This window comes from Bos grunniens, chromosome 7, assembly GCF_055505025.1.
Source record: "Bos grunniens cultivar Pamir isolate PY7600 chromosome 7, Bosgru_T2T1.0, whole genome shotgun sequence".
Classification (NCBI taxonomy): domain Eukaryota; kingdom Metazoa; phylum Chordata; class Mammalia; order Artiodactyla; family Bovidae; genus Bos; species Bos grunniens.
In genome coordinates this window covers 65,626,908-65,646,017 of record NC_141171.1, presented here as the reverse complement: position 1 = coordinate 65,646,017, position 19,110 = coordinate 65,626,908, and the positions used below count along the sequence as shown (strand labels likewise).

Genomic DNA, 19,110 nt, shown 5'->3' with positions numbered 1-19,110 from the left:
AAAGGCTATACCTTGAAGACCACTTTAGAAAAGGTGTAGGGTCTTTGCTCTCGGGCCTTGGGGCAGGTGAATGGGAGGCTTCAAAGAGGAACAGAGTCTCAGTAAGGAAGGGGAGGACGCCCTGTGAGTGCAGGGGCCTCAGCATGCGCTGGTCAGCCAGCATGGACGGCAGGCAGGCCACTGTGCTAGATGCCAGCGTCACATCGTGTAGCTCCAGCCTCACAGACATGGCTCCTCGTGTGATGCAGGGGCGGAGGGTGTGTGGGGGTGGGCAGGGGAAAGGCCCACTCCAGTGTCCAGCTGCAGGCAGTCTCACCACCCCGCTGCTGTGAGCTGCACTGTGTCGGGGGAGGCTACGCTCCCCTGGGCTGCCTCCAGCAGGGCCCGAGAGAGGCAGGCCCATCCCCCGGGGAAGCAGACTCCTCTGGCAGGTGATTCGCCTGAAGACTGCTCATTAACATAGCCAGACTTCCTCAAAGCCTCACTCCCCGCTGCTCTCCCTTTCCTCTCCTTTTCCAGAGGGCAGCCCGCTGGTCTGGCAGCTCTCCTCGCCTCCCTGCTCAGGTCTCTCGCCTCCCTGCTCACGTCTCTTGGCAATGCCCCAGTAAGTCTCTTGCTCGCCTCTCCTCGCCTCCCTGCTCACTTTCTCTCGGGCGAAGCCCCAGTAAGTCTCTTGCTGGCCTAATCCCCTCTTGGTGCATGCTTCCTGGAGGACCTGAACTAACATGGGGGAGAAAGCCAATGAGGTGGCAAAGAAATGAGGAGCTTCACAAGGGAAATCAAGAGGCACCTCATCTAAAAAACTCGCGCTGGTGTCAGGCGGGGCCAGGCAGAGGGCTTAGCGGGGAAAGGTCCCTCTAATTGGCTGAACAAGTGACACCTAGTGTGTCTGCAGCCCAACACACTTCTCTCCTGGGTGCTGTGGCCCATCCCGTGGCCAGAACATCCACCCCACCCTTGTCCCCTCTTTCTCCAAAGGCCACAGTGATTCATGCGGATCCAGGAGTAAGACTTCAATCCTGGACCTTTGCTGACTCTACTGGGAAAGAGGTGTTTACTTCCTGCTAGGTTGGCCAAGCTGGGGCTCTCTCAGCCTGAGGTTTCCGGGAGCTATCTTGCTACTTTCGGCATGAGGACAACACACAAGGAAGCACAGTTAAGTAGGACAAAAAGAGACTGACGTTATTTGAACCCCCTGGATCCAGGTGTTCACAGTTGAAGCCACAGCTACCCAAGATTTCTATGAGAATCAATCACCCCCTTTCCACCTTAGAATGGACTCTGTCACTTACAAGAGAAGGAGCCCCAACATGTATGTTCCCCCTCCACAATCCCCTTATACCCATCTCTGAGTAGTACTCTCAGCCAGAGACCCAGGAGCCAAGATGTGGTGATGGACTATCTGCCTCCTCCAGCGGGACCAGCTTCTTGGGTGTGTGAGAAGGGCAGCGGGACAGGGCTCCTTACTCAGAGTCCATGTTTGGTTTAAAGCTCTGCTGTCACTGTCTTAAAGTCCTACTATTTTACCTTTGGACCTGTAAGTGAAACCTCATGGGATAACAGAGCATGCACACGGGCAGACGTGACACGGACTCCACGAGCACCTGCTGTTCCTCTCTGCCGAGCTCACACACAGCACCTCTGAGTCCCTGCAGCACAGAGTCCCTGGGTCCCCCACAGGCATGGGAACTCAGCAACACTCAAAGCGAGTAGGGGCTGAGGGTGTCACAGCTGTGACTAAGCGGGGGTGCTGGCCTGTCCCAGAGGCTACACCCTCCTTTCCAACCAGAACCGGCTTCAGCTTCACAAAGGAACGTGTCCGAGACACAGGAGGGACTGGGAAACCCTATCGTGTCCTTTCGTTCCGGCTGCACTGGGTCTTCGCTGCGGTGTGCAGGCCTCTCGCTGTGCCGGCTTCTCTTGTTGCCGAGCACAGGCTCTAGGGCGCCTGGGCTGCAGTAGTTGGGTCACGGGGTCTTAGTTGCCCTGCAATTGTGGAACCTTCCCAGACCAGGGATCAAAACCGAGTCCCCACCACTGGCAGGCAGATTCTTAACCACTGGACCCCCAGGGAAGTCTATGTCCTTTCTTTCTTGCGTTAATTCCCTGGATGACCCAACTACTTCAGCAGCAAATAGCACAGAAACAAGGGGAAGGAGGGGGCAACCTAGAGTTCCTTTTCCTTCAGCTCTTTCTCACTCATCAGTAAGATGTTGATAGGATGTGTACGTTATCAAGAAGTGAAATAAATACAGCTGAGTTAGTTCTGTGCTGTGTTTCTACAGCTCTGGTAAGAAATACATATGCATGGGTGAGGTCTGAAACATGGATTGTGAAATTTCACCAGTTGTGCACAAATTGAATGTTCTCTTTGCCTTTAAAACTGGCACAGCAGAACATAAAGATGAATAGTAAAATTCATGCTAATAATTTAAAGTTTTAATTTTTTTCTACTTGTAACATTAAATAGTGAACAAACAAAAACCACCACCCCAAGGCTAAGAGAGACCAGCGAAGGAAAGGAGAAAGTTTTATATGTTATACCTCTACTGGCACTTTCTAGATGATGCTAAGCTTTTTATTTATTATTATTAATTTTTATTAAAATGTAGTTGATTTACAGTGTTGTGTTACCACCACTTTTTCTCTAAATTGTGGACCCTGCACGTGCATTTTGACTTGAGACCTATTTATGTGGCGGGCCCTAGCCTTCACACTCACCTCACCCCAGGCTGCGGCCGGGGGCTCCACGGGTGGGTAGAATTGGGGCAGATCCCAGGCGATCTTGGTCATAAACCACTTGAAACTCTTGCAGTTCAGGGAGCTACGGAGCTTTTTCTGGGCAGTCACGTCCCCAGCGGAGAGGTGGCGGTACTCTGGACGGCGCTGGTAGATGTGCTCTGCGTACTCGTCCATCCACACCTCCGCCACTCGCTTCAGGTTCTGAAGGAGACCGGCAGGTGCAAGGGTCAGGCTCTCCGTAGGGTCAAGGAGGGCAGGGGGTGCAAAGGGTCTGTGAGGTTGAGGTCAACCTTTCTTATTTTATGTTCTATTAAGGACTGTAGCCGGACTGTTTTTAAACCTTCAGTATTTCCATTTTTTAAATCAACATTTTAAGGGCTCTATAGCTTACGGTTGAGTAAATACACAGCTGCTGGTTTTCTTGACCATCTTGTGCCCCTTCCTTCCTGGAGATTGCCTCCCACTGAATTTGGGGACCCACCCCTGCCTTTTATTTTAGATGACCGAAGGAAAGCCATGTGACCCAGCCTGGCCAATGGGAATATAGATAGTGGGGACATAGGGATTGGTCAGGAATGAGCATGTGACCTCGGTCTAGCCAATCAGAATCAAGAGGCGTTAGTCCTGGAAGAATTGCTGGGTAAGATCCGATGGGTAAGATGCCAGGGAGAGGTGTTGGGCCATTTGAAAACCCCGTCCAAGGTTAGGTCATCCCAGAATGAGGCAGAGCTGAGGGTTAGAGCCAGGAACACATTATTCTTTTAGTTCCAGAATCCAGCCTTGTCTGAAGCCACAACTAGGACAGAGCTTTCCATTTACATGGGTCAGTAACTTGGCTTTCTGCTTAACCCAATTTGAGTTGGGTTTTTGTCACATTCAACTAAGAGTGCCCAAGTTGGTTGGTAAAAACGAATTACAACTTGCAACCAGGAGGTAAAATTCCCTCAGCAGCTAGCATTTTTAACAATCCTTTGAGGTGTTAAGGTTGCTGCCACGTTATTACGAGGCACAAAGATAATAAAAAGAATGACAACCATATTACTCGCAAGTCAGAGCAGCAAGAGGTGAGGAAATATCCTGTTTATGAGTAGACTGGAAGAGAAAGGAAAAGTGAATTCTTCTGTGTAACTGTGATGAAAATCTCTCACTACCCCCGCAGTGTAGATTCCACCTGCTGACAACCTCTTACTTAGCTTGGAAGAGCAAAACATCAGAGTTCAGGGGAACTTCCCTGCTCTTAAACATCTTCCTCCAACCCCAGGCTGTTGCCAGGATACCGCTCCCCTCCCATTTTATTCTCTAGGGTTTATCATATCATTTTTCCCCTTCTGTAATCCAGATTTCCTCCTGAAGAATAAAAGTGAGTTAGCACATCAGTCACACACACTTCAGTGTAAGTGACTGCCCTAGAAGCAGAAGGTAAGGCTGCAGTTGGCAAATATTTTCTGTAAAGGGCCAGAGAGTAAACATTTTAGGCATTGCAGACCATGTGGTCTCAGCTCTGATGTTGCTATAAAGCAGCCCTAGACACTGCATAAATGAATGGGTGTGGTTGTGTTCCGATCAAACTTTATGGACTCTAAAATTTGATTTTTCACGTGTCACAAAATATTATTATTATTTTGATTTTTTCCCCCTAAGCTATTTAAAAATGTAAAAACTATTCTTACCTCATAGGTCACACAAAAATACTTTGCTGACTGCTGAGTAAGGAGAAGGGAAGCCCTGGTATTGAAGCTGAAACTCCTCACTTTTGCTGGCTCTGAGTCTGGGAGTAGGAAACTACAAAAGTTCTTGCTGCTGCCTCATTTTTTTTTTGAGTGCTGAAGAGGTTGACAGTGGGTCAGCAATCCAGAAACACTATTATCCCTGCCAGGCCCTTGCACGGCAGGGGCTGGGTTTAATTTAAAACTGCCCTGGGAGTTCCCTGGCAGTTTGGTGGTTAGGACTCCACACTCTCACTCCTGAGGGCCCATGTTCAATCCTTGGTTGGGGAACTAAGATCCCACAAGCCATGCAGTGCAGTCTCCCCACCTTCTGCTAAAAAAAAAACCCCCAAAATAACAACAATAAAAAGCAACCATGTTGAGAGGAAGCTGAAGGCCTAAAGGGGCCAGCACATGTGAACACTCTCCTTTTCCTGGTCTTCCACCCAGGTCCTCTGGCTCACTGGTTATCTGAAGCCACAGAGATGATGAGGGACGATCATGGTTTCCTCTCCAACCACAGGTAAGGATGGCTAAACTGACCAAGGAAAGGTGCTGAAATTCACCAGTGTTCTTTTTAAAGGATCAAATAAAATAATATTCTAATTTTAACTGATATTTAAATTACTATTTTAATGAGTATTATATTTTCCAGATGGCTTTAGTAAGTCATTTCTCCCAGATCTTGAGCTTTGGTACAGTTACTGGACTAAAGTAAGGACCTTTACATTTATGTCTATTACTTCTCCCCTTGCTAGAGTCATGAAAAAGACTCTGAGATTTTAGTGGGCTAAAGTGAAAGTTGCTCAGTCGTGTCCGACTCTTTGTGACCCCATGGAGGGTAGTCCATGGAATTCTCCAGGCCAGAATACTGGAGTGGGTAGCTGTTCCCTTCTCCAGGGGATCTTCCCAGCCTAGGGATTGAGCACCTTCCTTTGATCCCTTGTCGGGAAAATCTCTTGGAGAAGGCAATGGCAACCCACTCCAATATTCTTGCCTGGGAAATCCCATAGACAGAGGAGCCTGGCGGGCTACAGTCCATGGGGTTGCAGAGTCGGACATGAGTTAGTGACTGAACAACACCTTTCTAGTTCTGGGTTCCAGTCCTATCTGAGGCTCCACTTGCTTTTCTTATGCTTGGATCACAGAGCTTTGCCCCAGAATCTTGGAATAAGTCTCTAAACAAAAGTCAACTTTTGCTTCATTGGGCTTGAATGGGTTTCTGTTACTGCCTTCCCAAAGACCCCTTGGCCAGAGGCATAGGTGAGAAGGATCTTAGCAAATTTAGTGAACAAACTGACTGGTTACTGGTTCTTGAGGTAGGCAAGCTGGTGGCCACTTCATTCTCCCTGAATTGCTGCTCTACTGCTGCCTGACTCTTTGTCCTTCCGAATCTGTACACCTTTAGTAAGATTTTTGGTTTTCCTCTTTATCTGGCTGTCTTGGGGCTTTCAGAATATCTCTTCTCAAATCTATCAATATGATGTTCTAGAAGATAATGCTCTAGAAGGACCTGGTTGATAAAACACTGAGAAAACATGTAAATTATGATCTGGAACTAAGCAAAAATAGTTAGATACTGTGATAAAAAGTTAGGAGACCTTGACTGAGGCACCTTTGGTCCTGCCAGCTTACATCAGCACCACGCAGATTGTTAAAACACAGAATTCAGATATGACATTGAAATCAACTTCCCAGCCTTGTTAATACTGATGCCAACACATACTGGTAATAACAATGCTACTGCTAAGTCGCTTCAGTTGTGTCCGACTCTGTGCGACCCCATAGACGGGAAGCCCACCAGGCTCCCCTGTCCCTGGGATTCTCCAGGCAAGAACACTGGAGTGGGTTGCCATTTCCTTCTCCAAGGCATGAAAGTGAAAAGTGAAAGGGAAGTCGCTCAGTCGTGTCCAACTCTTAGCGACCCCATGGACTGCAGCCTACCAGACTCCTCCATCCATGTGATTTTCCAGGCAAGAGTACTGGAGTGGGGTGCCATTGCCTTCTCCGGGTAATAACAATAGCAGTCACTATTTAAATGATAATCACTCTGTGTCAGGCACCAGTCAGACCTAAGTGGGTTTGAATTCTGGCTCGAGTTACTTTGTGTCTTTACATTTCACTGTCCTCATCTCTAAAACGAGGATTAAAAACAAGTGAGAACTAAGCGAGGTAAATATGTAAGATGCCAACTTTGAACAAGGCCTGGCTCACAGGAAGTTTTTGTTCATCCATGGGTCATAACACAGGGAGTGATGGTGTGTCTTTCCCAGGTGAGTCATATTGGCATGACAGCTCTGGTCAGGGAAAGGATAGTTTGGGAGTGGTCCTTCTCGGGGGTCTGAGGTGTCTCAATGGTCCCACAGTCCCCAGGAGCTGGAAGGGTCGCAGTCTTGGGCTTACTGAGAGACTCTGGGGTCTTTCTGCCTGGCACCTTCTTCTGGAATTGCCAACAGTATTTCAGAGGAAACGTGATTTCTGCCTCTCCTGCAGAACTAGAACTCACACCTGCATGGGACCAGGCTGTCCCAAGCAGGGATAGCTGGTGTGGTTGTCGTTGGAATCTTCGACCACTAGAGGGCACTGCTGGCTCTCTTTTCCGTCGACATTGGTCCTTATAGTGGCCGGGCCCAGCATCCCGGAAGACTACTGCCCCTCTGACGGTCTTGGTCTTCGTTGTAAGTTGCAGAACAAGGGTTTTTTTGACCTGGGCTGCAATTCTGCACATCGCAGATTGTCAGGTGACAAGGGAGGGAGAGGCAGTGGCCTGGGCAGGAGGCTGTGTGGACTGAAGCCAAACAGGCTGGCAAGGCAGGGCTCTGTTAGGAGGGATCTTCAGGATTAGGGTGGGGGTCTCCAAGAGGCAAAGATATACTGTGACCATTCCAGATTCCCCAAACCTCCTGGCGCTCTTTACCCTCCGAGATCCGCTCCCCCCTCTCAACTTTCATTATTCTTTTGCAGTCATCTTGATTTTTTCAAGACTCTTAATATTTTAAAATTTATTATTATGGCTTAGTGAAATATTAATAATACAAAACAAATAAAAATTTCTGGCTATTTCCATTTGTAGATAATGGCCACTAATTAGAGTGATGATTGATATAAACCATTTTAAGGCAATAAAACAGTTTAACATAGAATTTTTGGCATGAAAATGGAGAGGGGATGAGGAGAGGACACTAACATTTATTAACCACCACTGTGCCCAGACCTTTTAAATACCATCTCATGCATGTGCGTGCTCAGTTGCTTCAGTGGTGTCTGACTCTTTGTGACCTTATGAACTGTGGCCCACCAGGCTCCTCTGTCCATGGGGATTCGCCAGGCAAGAATACTGGAATGTGTTGCCATGCCCTCCTCCAGGGGATCTCCCCAACCTGGGGATTGAACCCATGTCTCTTATGTCTTCCGCATTGGCAGGTGGGTTCTTTATCACTAGCACCACCTGAGAACCTCTAAGTGCCATCTGTCTTTCTCAAACATGCCACTCTACCTATATTAAATTTTATCTAACATGTTTCTTTAAATCACCCCTAGTCTAACTTGGCACCAACTTTAGCTTTATCCTAAGTCACAATGTCTGTGAAATCATGAATTTCCTACACTAATCCACAATAATTTAAACACATGGAAATAAAAATGTTCCTATGTCTACCACCTAAAATCACCTCCCTGGTCACACTTTGGGAAACTGAATTATCTCCTTAATTCTTCTGGCCATGCTAAGAGTTGGAAAAAATGAGCTTCCTTGAAGCAGAGGAGTAAATAGAGCCTAAGAGCAAGCCTCTCAAGGTTACAGAGCTAATAAGTGATTAAGCAGGGCTTTAAGTAAGTTTTTAAATTTTTTTCACTTATTTATTTATTTTGGCTGTGCTGTGCAGCTTGTGAGATTTTAGTTACCCAACCAGGGCTTGAAGCTATGCCCTTAGCAGTGAAAGCTTGGCGTCTCAACCGCTGGACCGTGAGGAAATTCCCTGGAGGGTGGGGACGGCGCACATCCGCACATGTAGCAAGCACTGGGGACCACTAGGCCTAGGGCATGGGGCGCCTCTGATCTGCTGATGGTCACAGGCCAACCTCTCACCCCCTAGGGAAGCTACCAGCTTACCCGGGCCAGGCTGACTCCAGCAGGCACCTTGTAGGGCACGTACTTCCTGTAGATATGGCCCACCCTGGAGCAGGGAATGTCCTCCATGCGACCTCCACACATCCACACCTGCGGGATGAGAAGTGAGAGGTGATATTTCTGCCCCCAGTTCACAGCCTCCTCAAAGGCCAGCATTCCTTCGTGCATCCCTAGAAAGCATCAGCTTGGATTGTGTACTAAAGCCCCCATTCACAAAACCAGGGATGTAGGAAAACACAGTGATGACAAGAGCAAAAACAGCTCAGGGCATCGAGTGCTGACTCCAGGCCAAACACTCTGCTGTGAGCTTCACATGCACAGCTTCATTAAAGCCTCATCAGAAAACACGTAACATTAGGTAGTAATGGAGCTCCATTTTACCGATTAAGAAACTGAGACTCAGAGAAGCTAAGAAACCTCTCTGAGGTCACAGGGTTAGTATATGGTAGAGCCAGAAATTTAAACCCAATTTGAGCTGACTCTGAAGAAAGCTGAAAGCCGAAGAATTGATGCTTTTGAACCGTGGTGTTGGAGAAGGCTCTTGAGAGTCCCTTGGACTGCAAGGAGATCCAACCAGTCCATCCTAAAGGAAATCCTGAGTATTCATTGGAAGGACTGATGCTGAAGCTGAAACTCCAATACTTGGGCCACCTGATGTGAAGAACTGACTCACTGGAAAAGACCCTGATGTTGGGAAAGACTGAAGGCAGAAGAAGAGGACGACAGAGGATGAGATGGCTGGATGGTATCACTGACTCAATGGACATGAGTTTAAGTAAACTCCGCCGTGAAATTAAAAGATGCTTACTCCTTGGAAGGAAAGTTATGACCAACCTAGATAGCATATTCAAAAGCAGAGACATTACTTTGCCAACAAAGGTCCATCTAGTCAAGGCTATGGTTTTTCCTGTGGTGATGTATGGATGTGAGAGTTGGACTGTGAAGAAGGCTGAGCGCTGAAGAATTGATGCTTTTGAACTGTGGTGTTGGAGAAGACTCTTGAGAGTCCCTTGGACTGCAAGGAGATCCAACCAGTCCATTCTGAAGGAGATCAGCCCTGGGATTTCTTTGGAAGGAATGATGCTGAAGCTGAAACTCCAGTACTTGGGCCACCTCATGCAAAGAGTTGACTCCTTGGAAAAGACTCTGATGCTGGGAGGGATTGGGAGCAGGAGGAGAAGGGGACGACAGAGGATGAGATGGCTGGATGGCATCACTGACTCGATGGACGTGAGTCTGAGTGAACTCCGGGAGTTGGTGATGGATAGGGAGGCCTGGCGTGCTGCGATTCATGGGGTCTCAAAGAGTTGGAAATGACTGAGTGACTGAACTGAACTGAACTGAACTGAAACTCCAGGAGTTGGTGATGGACAGGGAGGACTGGCATGCTGCAGTCCATGGGGTCGCAAAGAGTCGGACATGACTGAATGACTGAACAGAACTGAACTGAGCTGACTCCAGAGTCTGAGCTCTGGATAAGTGTCAGAATTATAAGGGGGCATGGAGGGCTCTATGGGAAGGACTGTGATAATCACTTTGCACTTTGTGCTGGTAGGGACTAGGCTGTGTATTTGCTGACTTTGGGATTGGCTGCTGGAGTTACCTTTTAGGCCTGTAAACCTCTTGCTGGGTCATCCTGAGCAGTCACCTTTCTCCCTGTCCTGACTCCCCTGCAGACTGGCTTGCTAAGCTGTGCAGCTGGGCACTGCTGCCTGCAGTGTGGGAGCTGGTGCTGCTCCTGAGTCTCCCTTCATAACTGGCATCACAGAGATCCCCTGAGTAGGAATCTGGTCTGATGGCAAAATATGAGAATTCTTAACAAGTATAGTCAACCCTCTTAGAGGCCCAGCCTAAACAGACCCCCTTCTGGTGGTCCTGGGTTCAAATCCTGACTCAATCACTATCCAGCTTTGTGACTTGGATGATGGCACCTAACTTCTCTGAGGCTCAGTTTCCTCATCTGTAAAGGATGAAATGAGGTAGGCTCAGGGGATGAGGTCTTTTGGGTGAGGAGCTTACCACAAGACCTGGCACCTAGTCAGAGCGGTGTGAGATACTGCAATGATGGGTTCATACATTTGGCTAATATTTGTGGAGTCCCTGCTACATGTTAAACACTGTGCTGGGCACGTACAGCAGTGAGTAAGCTGGCCAAGGCCCCTGCTCTCACGGAGGTGGAGTGTGGTGGCCAGCCTTGGAGATGCCCCCCAGTGACCCCTGTGTCCCAGCATTTGCGCCCTTAGGCAGTTCCCTCCCAAAAGAGCCGAATGCAGACTGACCTGTGTAACCAACAAGATGCTACAGAAACGATGGCCATGAAGGACACTGTGGCTTCCACCTTGCTCCCTGGGATCACTTGCTTTGGGGCAGCCAGCAGCCACATTATGAGGACCCTCAAACAGCCCCGTGGAGAGGCATAGGTTGTGAGGGGCTGAGGTCTCCTGCTAAGAGTCCTGACTTGCCCACCACGTGAATAAGCCAGCTTAGAAGTGGATCCTCCAGCCCCAGGCAAGCCTTCAGATGGCCGCAGCCCTGGCTGACACAACTGCGTGACAGACCCAGGCAGAACCATCTCACTTAGCTACTCCCAAATCCCTGACCCTCCAAGACTTTGAGATAATAACTGTCTACTGCTGCTTTGAGATTATTTTTTCCTGTGGCAGCAGATACCCAATACAGGGACTTTCAGACGGTGATGTGCACTCTACAGAAGCCAAAGCAAGGTAACTGGACGGACTCATCAGACAGACAGATGGGATATGCTGCATTACCCCACCTGTCAGGGAAAGCCTCCCTGGGAAGGAAGTAGTCATATCCCATGAGGGGATAGGCACATATGGGACTGCAATTAGTGGAAATGCTGCTTGGAGAAATGCAATTATATTCTGATCTTGGGGGAGAAAAAAAAAATCGAGCAAGTCAATAGAACAGAACATTGGTCTCAAGATAATGGGCTCCTGATGGTAGATTAATGTCAAGGCCAAGCCAAGAAGTTTATTTTCAAAGCAGGAGATATTGATCAGGCGCCAGCATCCTATAACAATAACTCTTCCTTTATACAGAGTGACTGATGTGGAAGTGATGCTTTTGTCTGGCGGATACTGGCCGGGTCGCTGGGCCGCCCCTGCCTTGTGGGAGGCGGAGCAGCACGGAGCAGGTGGGGCATGCCTTCCCCTGTTCTATTTTGAATGTCTTCTGGGCAGTTGACTAGGCTGGCATCCAGCTCTCTCAACTCCATATTAAACTTGCATTAGCTAACGAGGCTGTGTCTCCGGCTTTGCCTGGCAAGGAGCCTTCCTTTATGCAGATGGATTTCCAGATCCTTCTCTGTGCTGTGACCTCGGGATTCTTTGGCCCTGACCATGCTGGCCATCAGCCTGAAGGTTCCTGAGGGTGACCTTGATCTACTGAGAGGTCTGAGGCAGCCAAAATGCCCTCAGATTCCCAGGATATCCGGAGCCCAGGAGGAGTCCTGGTTTTGGACGATGGCTTCCCTACCCTAGACCTGACTCACTGACAGCTGAGTCAGAATGCAAACTGCCTTCCGAGAGATGCGTACCTGTTCAGTGAAAGCTGCTGCCAACTGTCGAGTTCCCTGGGAGCACCTGAGCGGTCTGAGTAGCTCTGGGTACATCCAACCCCTCAGAACTCCCTCTGGAGCTTCCCTGGTGGTCCAGTGGTTAAGAATCCACCTTGCAATGCAAGGGACACTGGTCTGATCCCTGGTCCAGGAAGATCCCATGTGCTGCAGGACAACTAAGACTGAGCACTACAGCTACTGAGCCAGAGCCCGAGAGCCCAAACGACTGAGCCCGTGTGCTACAAATACTGAAGCCCACATGCCTACAGCCTGTGCTCTGCAACAAGAGAAGCCACTTCCATGGTGTGGCTCTGCCACCAAGGTTCTGCCACCAAGTCAGAAAAACGACATCATCTCTTTGAGCTTCACTTTCTCCATTTGGGAAATCGGGCCACAGGATATATGAAGACAAAAAACACGACAGTGTTGGGTGAAAGGGCAAATACTGTATGGTTTCAAGGCAACTGTATTTCTCATCCTTTCGCAAAGAGAAATGAGTAGCCCCTGCTTGCCATAATTAGAGCAAGGCCACACGCAGCAATGAAGACCCACCACAGCCAAAAATTAAAATAAATAAATCCTGAAAACCCCAAACAAACCACACTCTGGCCACTCAGAACACATCTTAACGCAGCAGCACCACCCTGCTGTGGTGGTCACTGGTTATCTGGCAGGATCCCGAGACTGCAGGGGACTTTCCATCTAGGGACATGATAAAAGTTAGAGGCATCGACTTATGTCCTGACTTGCTCTGGGCCGGGGAGATGGACTCCAGGTTCAGCTCCTGGCCCAGGGCACCTACCTGTGTACCTCCAGGCCCCCCACCTCCCTCCCTTTACAGCAGAGGACAGCAGCCACCCAAGGCCCACAAGAACCACAGCAAGGGGGTGGTATGAGCAGACACTCTTTTCTAATGCCAGTGCCACCAGTGCAGCCACGTGACCTGGGTGATAAGCATCACTGCCACCTTGCAAGGCTGCCGAGACGGCCTGAGACAAGCCGTGAAGAGCACTCAGCTTGATGCCTGGCCACAGCAAACCTGATTAGTGTTACTCACTTCTCTTTGCGAAAGGATGAGAAATACCACTGCCTTGAAATGATACACCCAAAACCATCGGTTTTTTAAAAAATATCCTATGGCCCGATTTCCCAAATGGAGAAAGTGAAGCTCAAAGAGATGATGTTGTTTTTCTGACTGACTTGGTGGCAGTACCTGAAACTGACCAGGAGAATGACAGGGCCAGGCGAGTGGGGCATAGTCACTGGGCCTGGCTGCCCAAGGGGTTCTTCTCTCCCCTAAGTAACACAGTGGCAGGAGAAGAGCCCCGCTGGGGGCAGAGGGGAGAGGCGCTGCAGATCACTCACATTTGGCCAGGACCCTGTCGTATTTGGATGGGGACAAAGATGGGCCGCTGAGATGACATCTTGCAGCCCATTTCTGCGTCAGCCTTCTTGCCTCCCTCCCTGTCCGTGCCCTCCCTCGCCTCTGCTCCTGTGCCTGTGCAGGGAGCCCAGTTCCACCATAAGGAATTTCTGAACACACTCTGCCAGCTTGTTTCTTGGTGCCGTTTCCTCTGCACCAGTCTTCTCCCTGGAAGCACCATACCACTAGACAAGTACAAATCTAATTGTAAAAGCTTGCTCCCCATTCATTTTCATTGCTGCTTTGATTTATTTTATTAGCAAACTTCTTTTGTGTGATGACAGGCTTCATTACAGTGTCTATAAAAGACAATTACTCGCTCTTATCTCCTAAACTGAGGAGGAAAGAAACGAGTGGTGATGAGCATCAGGAAGACACAATGGGCCCTGGAGACCACGCGGCAGAGGGGCTGCCCTGCAGAGGGGATCTGCCAGCAAGCGGGGGTGGGAAGAAACCTCTCGCTCAAGGGAATGGCTGCCTGGAAACCAGTCGGGAATGGACGGGCATCCTACCTGGCCATGGAAGGGAGAAGCCATCAGCCAGCCATGGCTTTGCTGTTGGCAGCTCGGCTGAGGACCCCAGTGAAGTCCAAACCCTATTCACTAGTGCTTGGGAGCTGCTGCATTAATGCACAATTAAAAGAATAATTGTCACCAATTATTCCGCATTATCTGTGAGCTTAGGAAGAACAAAGGGTAGCAGTGATGAGCTCGGTTCTGGCTCTTAAGCAAGTTTGTGAATCTGAAAGCCTCAGTTTCCTCATCTGCAATATGGGGTGAATTACGGTGCCTCCCTCCTAGGGCTGCGACGAGCCTGGAATGAGGTAATTCTGAGGCGCACAGGACTCCGAGCAAACGCAATGCTGTCACCTGGGTGCGCAGCAGCCGGCTCTACCGGTGGGGCACGCCACGTGTATGCCATGCAGCTTCCCTCAGGAAAGAAGGAATGACAGTCCTTTGGAATGGATCCATGTCTTCCAGAAGTTCATACTCTTTTGGACCTATTAGGTTGTTCTGAACAACAAGGTACTGTTTTAGGAAGTCTTACCAGCAGGAAAGGATCTCACTCATGTGAGTTTTAGATGCTTATAATGGTTACCAGGTTCAGTTGGTAAAAGAGGAGGAGAAAAGCCCAACTTTAGTTTTTAAAAATCCATTTAAATTTATTTCTAGGTTAATATATTATTTTACTGGAGTGGGTAGCCTTTCCCTTCTCCAGGGGATCTTCCCAACCCAGGATTGAATCCAGGTCTCCTGTATTGCAGGTGGATTCTTTACCAACTGAGCTATGAGGGAAGCCCAATATTATTTTATATATCAAAAATATAATTTTAAGCATATGTGGGTCTAAATTAATAAACTGAATATCTGATTGTTTCAGTGATATCTTGTGTTTACAGTCAAGTTGGCCAAAAAATGGGGGGTGGCCACCTTACATTAGAGCTTTTTTTTTTTCTTAATAAATGAATTAAGTTGCAGGATCTGTTAGGTTTTGGCTCATGTTTGATACAGAGCCATCTCACAACCACCCAGTGAGGGGGGTACTGCCATGCCTCTCACACATGAGGAAAGCGAGGCTGGCGAGCTCCAGCACCTTCCCCAGGGCTCCGCAGCTCGTAAGTGGCAGAGCCCAGAGTGGAATCCAGGGTGGGGGCCCCCAGAACTAGGCAGGTCTGAGACTGCACCTTTGATCTTCCTCAAGCCTAGTCCTGACCCTGTCATAGTCTTCCACAAAGACCCCTCTTGGTACTCATATTGTTTGCAGGACAAACTGGTTACCCTAGGCTTGCAGTCAAGGCCTCTGCCCCCTGTTCCAGTCACCTCTGACGCTTCCACACACCCTGGATGCTGTGGGAGTCAGCTGCAGGGCACTCATGTTTCTCTGTTGGGCATGTGTGCTTTTCTTTCCATGAACAATGCAATCCAGTACAAACATTCATTCATTCACACATAGGCTGGTCATTGGTCAGCCTTGCTCTAAAACCCTGCTGGAAGAGATGAAACAGAAACTGGCAGCCAAGGATGGGCCTAATGATATCGAGCCTTGAAAGTGAGGTGAAGGTGTTGGTACCTGTGAGCCACCCTGCCAACCAACGTGGGGTCTTTTCACACCCCAGCCTGAGCCTCCACTCTGTAAGACCTCACCGACTCATTACAGCCATAATTTTCAATCCTGAGTGAACATCAGAATCACTGGGGGAGCTTGCTAAAACACGGACTGCTGGGCCCCACTCCTACAATGTCTGACTCAGCAAGTCTGCGTGGAGTCTGGGAATTTACATGTCTGACAAGTTCCCAGTGATGCTGGTGCTGCTGGGCTGGGGACCACACTTTGAGAATGAGCTTAGCTTATGCTGGATTAGAGACAGCCCTTCTCAGGATGGTGGTAATGCCAGTTCACACTATGTCTTTAGACAGTGCTGTGAGTTTGGGGTTATTTGTGTCCTTTCAGTGAGGAAATAAAGGTTGAGCCCAAAGGGCAGGTGAGCTGTCCCAGGTCTCACCAGGAGTTCATTTCAGAGCTGGGCTTGGAGCCAAGGTCTCTGGCCTCTGTCTCGCCAGCCTCAAAGCTTCTCCCACTCCTGTCTTCCTACAACCGCAGCCCATACACAATGACCACAATGTGACATTAACAGCTATCATAATTGATTATTTATAATGTGCCAGGAGCTGAGCTAAGCTTTTAACACATTTTGACTAATATCGTGCTCACACCCACCCTATGAAGTAAGGGTCATTCTATTGCCACTTTACAGATGAAGAAATCCAGAGAGGTTAAGTCACTTTCCCAAGGTCACACAGCCACGAGCTGTTGGAGCTTGTACCAGAACACAGGTGGTGTGATTCCAAAGCCAATGTACTTTATCCCCGGGCTGTTCTGCCTCCTTTTTTAACATGAAGGTTTTGATCCAAACAGTTACCACTCACTGACTGCCTTCTTTTTGTCTGTCTCTAGGCCAAACGTTTTATGCCATTTAGTTTTAATAACCTCTGAAGAAGTTATTATTGCCATTTTTAGTGATAAAAGACTGAAGCAGGAAGAGATGGCTGTGTGCTGGTTAAGGAGTGATGTACCACAGGCGACCCTTGAGCCTCCAAGCCTTTTTCCTGGAGGCATGGTGGGAGGGGCAGCTGCCTACAGACAGAGACATTCATGGAATCTCAAATGGCTGCTCAAAGTCAGGGGCAGAATGCCTCCCTGTTCCCGGCAGACAGCTCTTAGAAAGTCTGGGTACACATGGCCAGGAGGAAAACGCTGCACGCAGCAGAGCAAATTCCCAGCCTCCTCAGATAATCCCGTGAAGGAAGGAGCCAGCGCTGGATTCCCGGCAGAGATGCTGCAACTGGTCTGAGTCAGTAGGGGCTGGATGGGACGGTGGAAGGGCTGGGAGAGGTGACGGCAGGCTGGCACTTGCGTGGGGGCCCCAAATGCCCTCCCGGGCGGCAACTTAACCCCCTTGGGGTTGGTTCTGACTTCTGGGGTCCTGCTCTAGGCTGCCCCCTCCCTCCAGGTGGAGTGAGATAAGCGCTGGGCTGAGTCGGGACATCTGGAGTTCGGCCCTGGCTCTGCCACCTTCCAGCGCTCAGGCATCAGGTCACAGCCCCCACCCCTCACCGGTTTCTGCTGTGTGTTCTGCTTTCTTTTCACACACTGTGTTCCACTGAATCCTCCTGATGACGCTATGAGCTCTATGGAAGCAAGGTCTGGAGTTTTCTAAATCTGCACAAGGCAGTCTGGGACTGGCTTGGCCTTTGGTGACTGTATCAGTGTTGGACTAAGCAAACCCCACCCCGGAGGCCTCCTGCCTCTGTTTGGACGTGTGGGTTTCCCTCTGGGAACAAGGCTTTCCTGGTCCCCTCGTGTGGCTCTCTGTCACTCCCTTGCTCAGCTGATCCTGCCCCAAGAGGACCTCAGAGGGTCTCCATCTCACTCTCCCAGAGCAGGGGGCTGCTGCCTCTGCCTGCTGGAGTGGATCCTGTACTTAGGGGGCTCCATCCTTCCCTAGGGGCTCCTCACTGTGGCTCCCTTCTCTGTAGGCCTCACTTGGAGGAAACTTCTCCCTGAACTGGCAAATGGCCCTAACAAAGCACTGGGAGGTATGTGGGGAGGGGTGGGTCAAGAGGGTTGAAAAAAATAACAGTTTTTCCTTATTGTTAAATCTTAATTTCTCTCCTGATTCTAGAAGTGATATGTGTGATGATAAACACATTCAATGCTGCGGAAATACATGGGTAGGAAGGGACAGCCTCACTGCAGCCCTTCCACCCCAGATGCCACAAGGCGATGGGAAACCTTTGAGGCACCAGGGGTCAGAGGACAGCAGGGCAGAGGCTCGGTCTGAAGTCAGAGGACAAGGCTGAAAACCCTGCTCCAACCATGCAATGTTATGAGTGCTCAGTAAACTTCAGCTGGTGTAACAATACTCAAACTCTTTTTTGTTTGTTTGTATTTGTCACATTAAAAAAAAGAGATATATGTATTTATTTATGGCTGCACTGGGTCTTCATTGCTGCAGGCACACTTTCTCTAGTTGTGGCGAAGAGGGGCTTCTCTTCATGATGTTGTGCAGGCTTCTCATTGCAGTGGATTCTGTCACGAAGCACAGGCTCTAGGGCTGAGGGCTTAAGCAGGGCTGAGTTGTCCCTCAGCATCTGGGATCTCCCCGGACCAGGGACTGAAGCCGTGTCCCCTGCATTGGCAGGCAGATTCTTTACCACTGAGCCACCAGGGCCCTGCATTTGTCACATTTTTGAATACTAAACATGAGACTATATATATATAATCACAAACTTTCATATCTTTTAAAATTTAGTTTTGGGTGCATCTAACTTTTTTTATGAGCTGAAGTTGAACGGTTCTATGAAGACCTACAAGACCTTTTAGAACTAACACCCAAAAAAGATGTCCTTTTCATTAGAGGGGACTAGAATGCAAAAGTAGGAAGTCAAGAAACACCAGGAGTAACAGGCAAATTTGGCCTTGGAGTACGGAATGAAGCAGGGCAAAGGCTAATAGAGTTTTGCCAAGAGAACACACTGGTCATAGCAAACACCCTCTTCCAACAACACAAGAGAAGACTCTACACATGAACATCACCAGACGGTCAACAATGAAATCCGACTGATTGTATTCTTTGCAGCCAAAGATGGAGAAGCTCTATACAGTCAGCAAAAACAAGACCGGGAGCTGACTGTGGTTCAGATCATGAACTCCTTATTGCCAAATTCAGACTTAAATTGAAGAAAGTGGGGAAAACCACTAGACCATTCAGGTATGACCTAAATCAAATCCCTTATGATTATACAGTGGAAGTGAGAAATAGATTTAAGGGACTAGATCTGATAGACAGAGTGCCTGATGAACTACGGACAGAGGTTCGTGACATTGTACAGGAGACAGGGATCAAGACCATCCCATGGAAAAGAAATGCAAAAAAGCAAAATGGCTGTCTGAGGAGGCCTTACAAATAGCTATGAAAAGAAGAGAAGAGAAAAGCAAAGGAGAAAAGGAAAGATATAAGCATCTGAAT

At 48.8% G+C, this 19,110-nt stretch overlaps 1 protein-coding gene and 1 long non-coding RNA gene across 3 annotated transcripts in view; one reads left to right on the top strand and one right to left on the bottom strand.

Annotated features, from left to right (window-relative positions):
• GALNT10 (polypeptide N-acetylgalactosaminyltransferase 10) overlaps window positions 1-19,110 on the bottom strand; it is a 229,680-nt gene that overhangs the window by 9,820 nt on the left and 200,750 nt on the right. For both annotated transcript variants that reach the window (XM_086412570.1, XM_086412571.1), the window contains exons 8-9: window positions 8,560-8,667; window positions 2,722-2,943 (exon numbers count right to left, since the gene is read on the bottom strand). In XM_086412570.1, coding sequence (XP_086268696.1) covers window positions 2,722-2,943; window positions 8,560-8,667 — 330 coding nt within the window. The remainder of the gene's footprint in view (window positions 1-2,721; window positions 2,944-8,559; window positions 8,668-19,110) is intronic.
• On the top strand, window positions 469-18,064 carry LOC147369730 (uncharacterized). The gene is made up of 4 exons (XR_015167829.1): window positions 469-604; window positions 979-1,155; window positions 4,899-4,971; window positions 14,381-18,064. It is a non-coding gene; the product is annotated as an uncharacterized LOC147369730 (long non-coding RNA).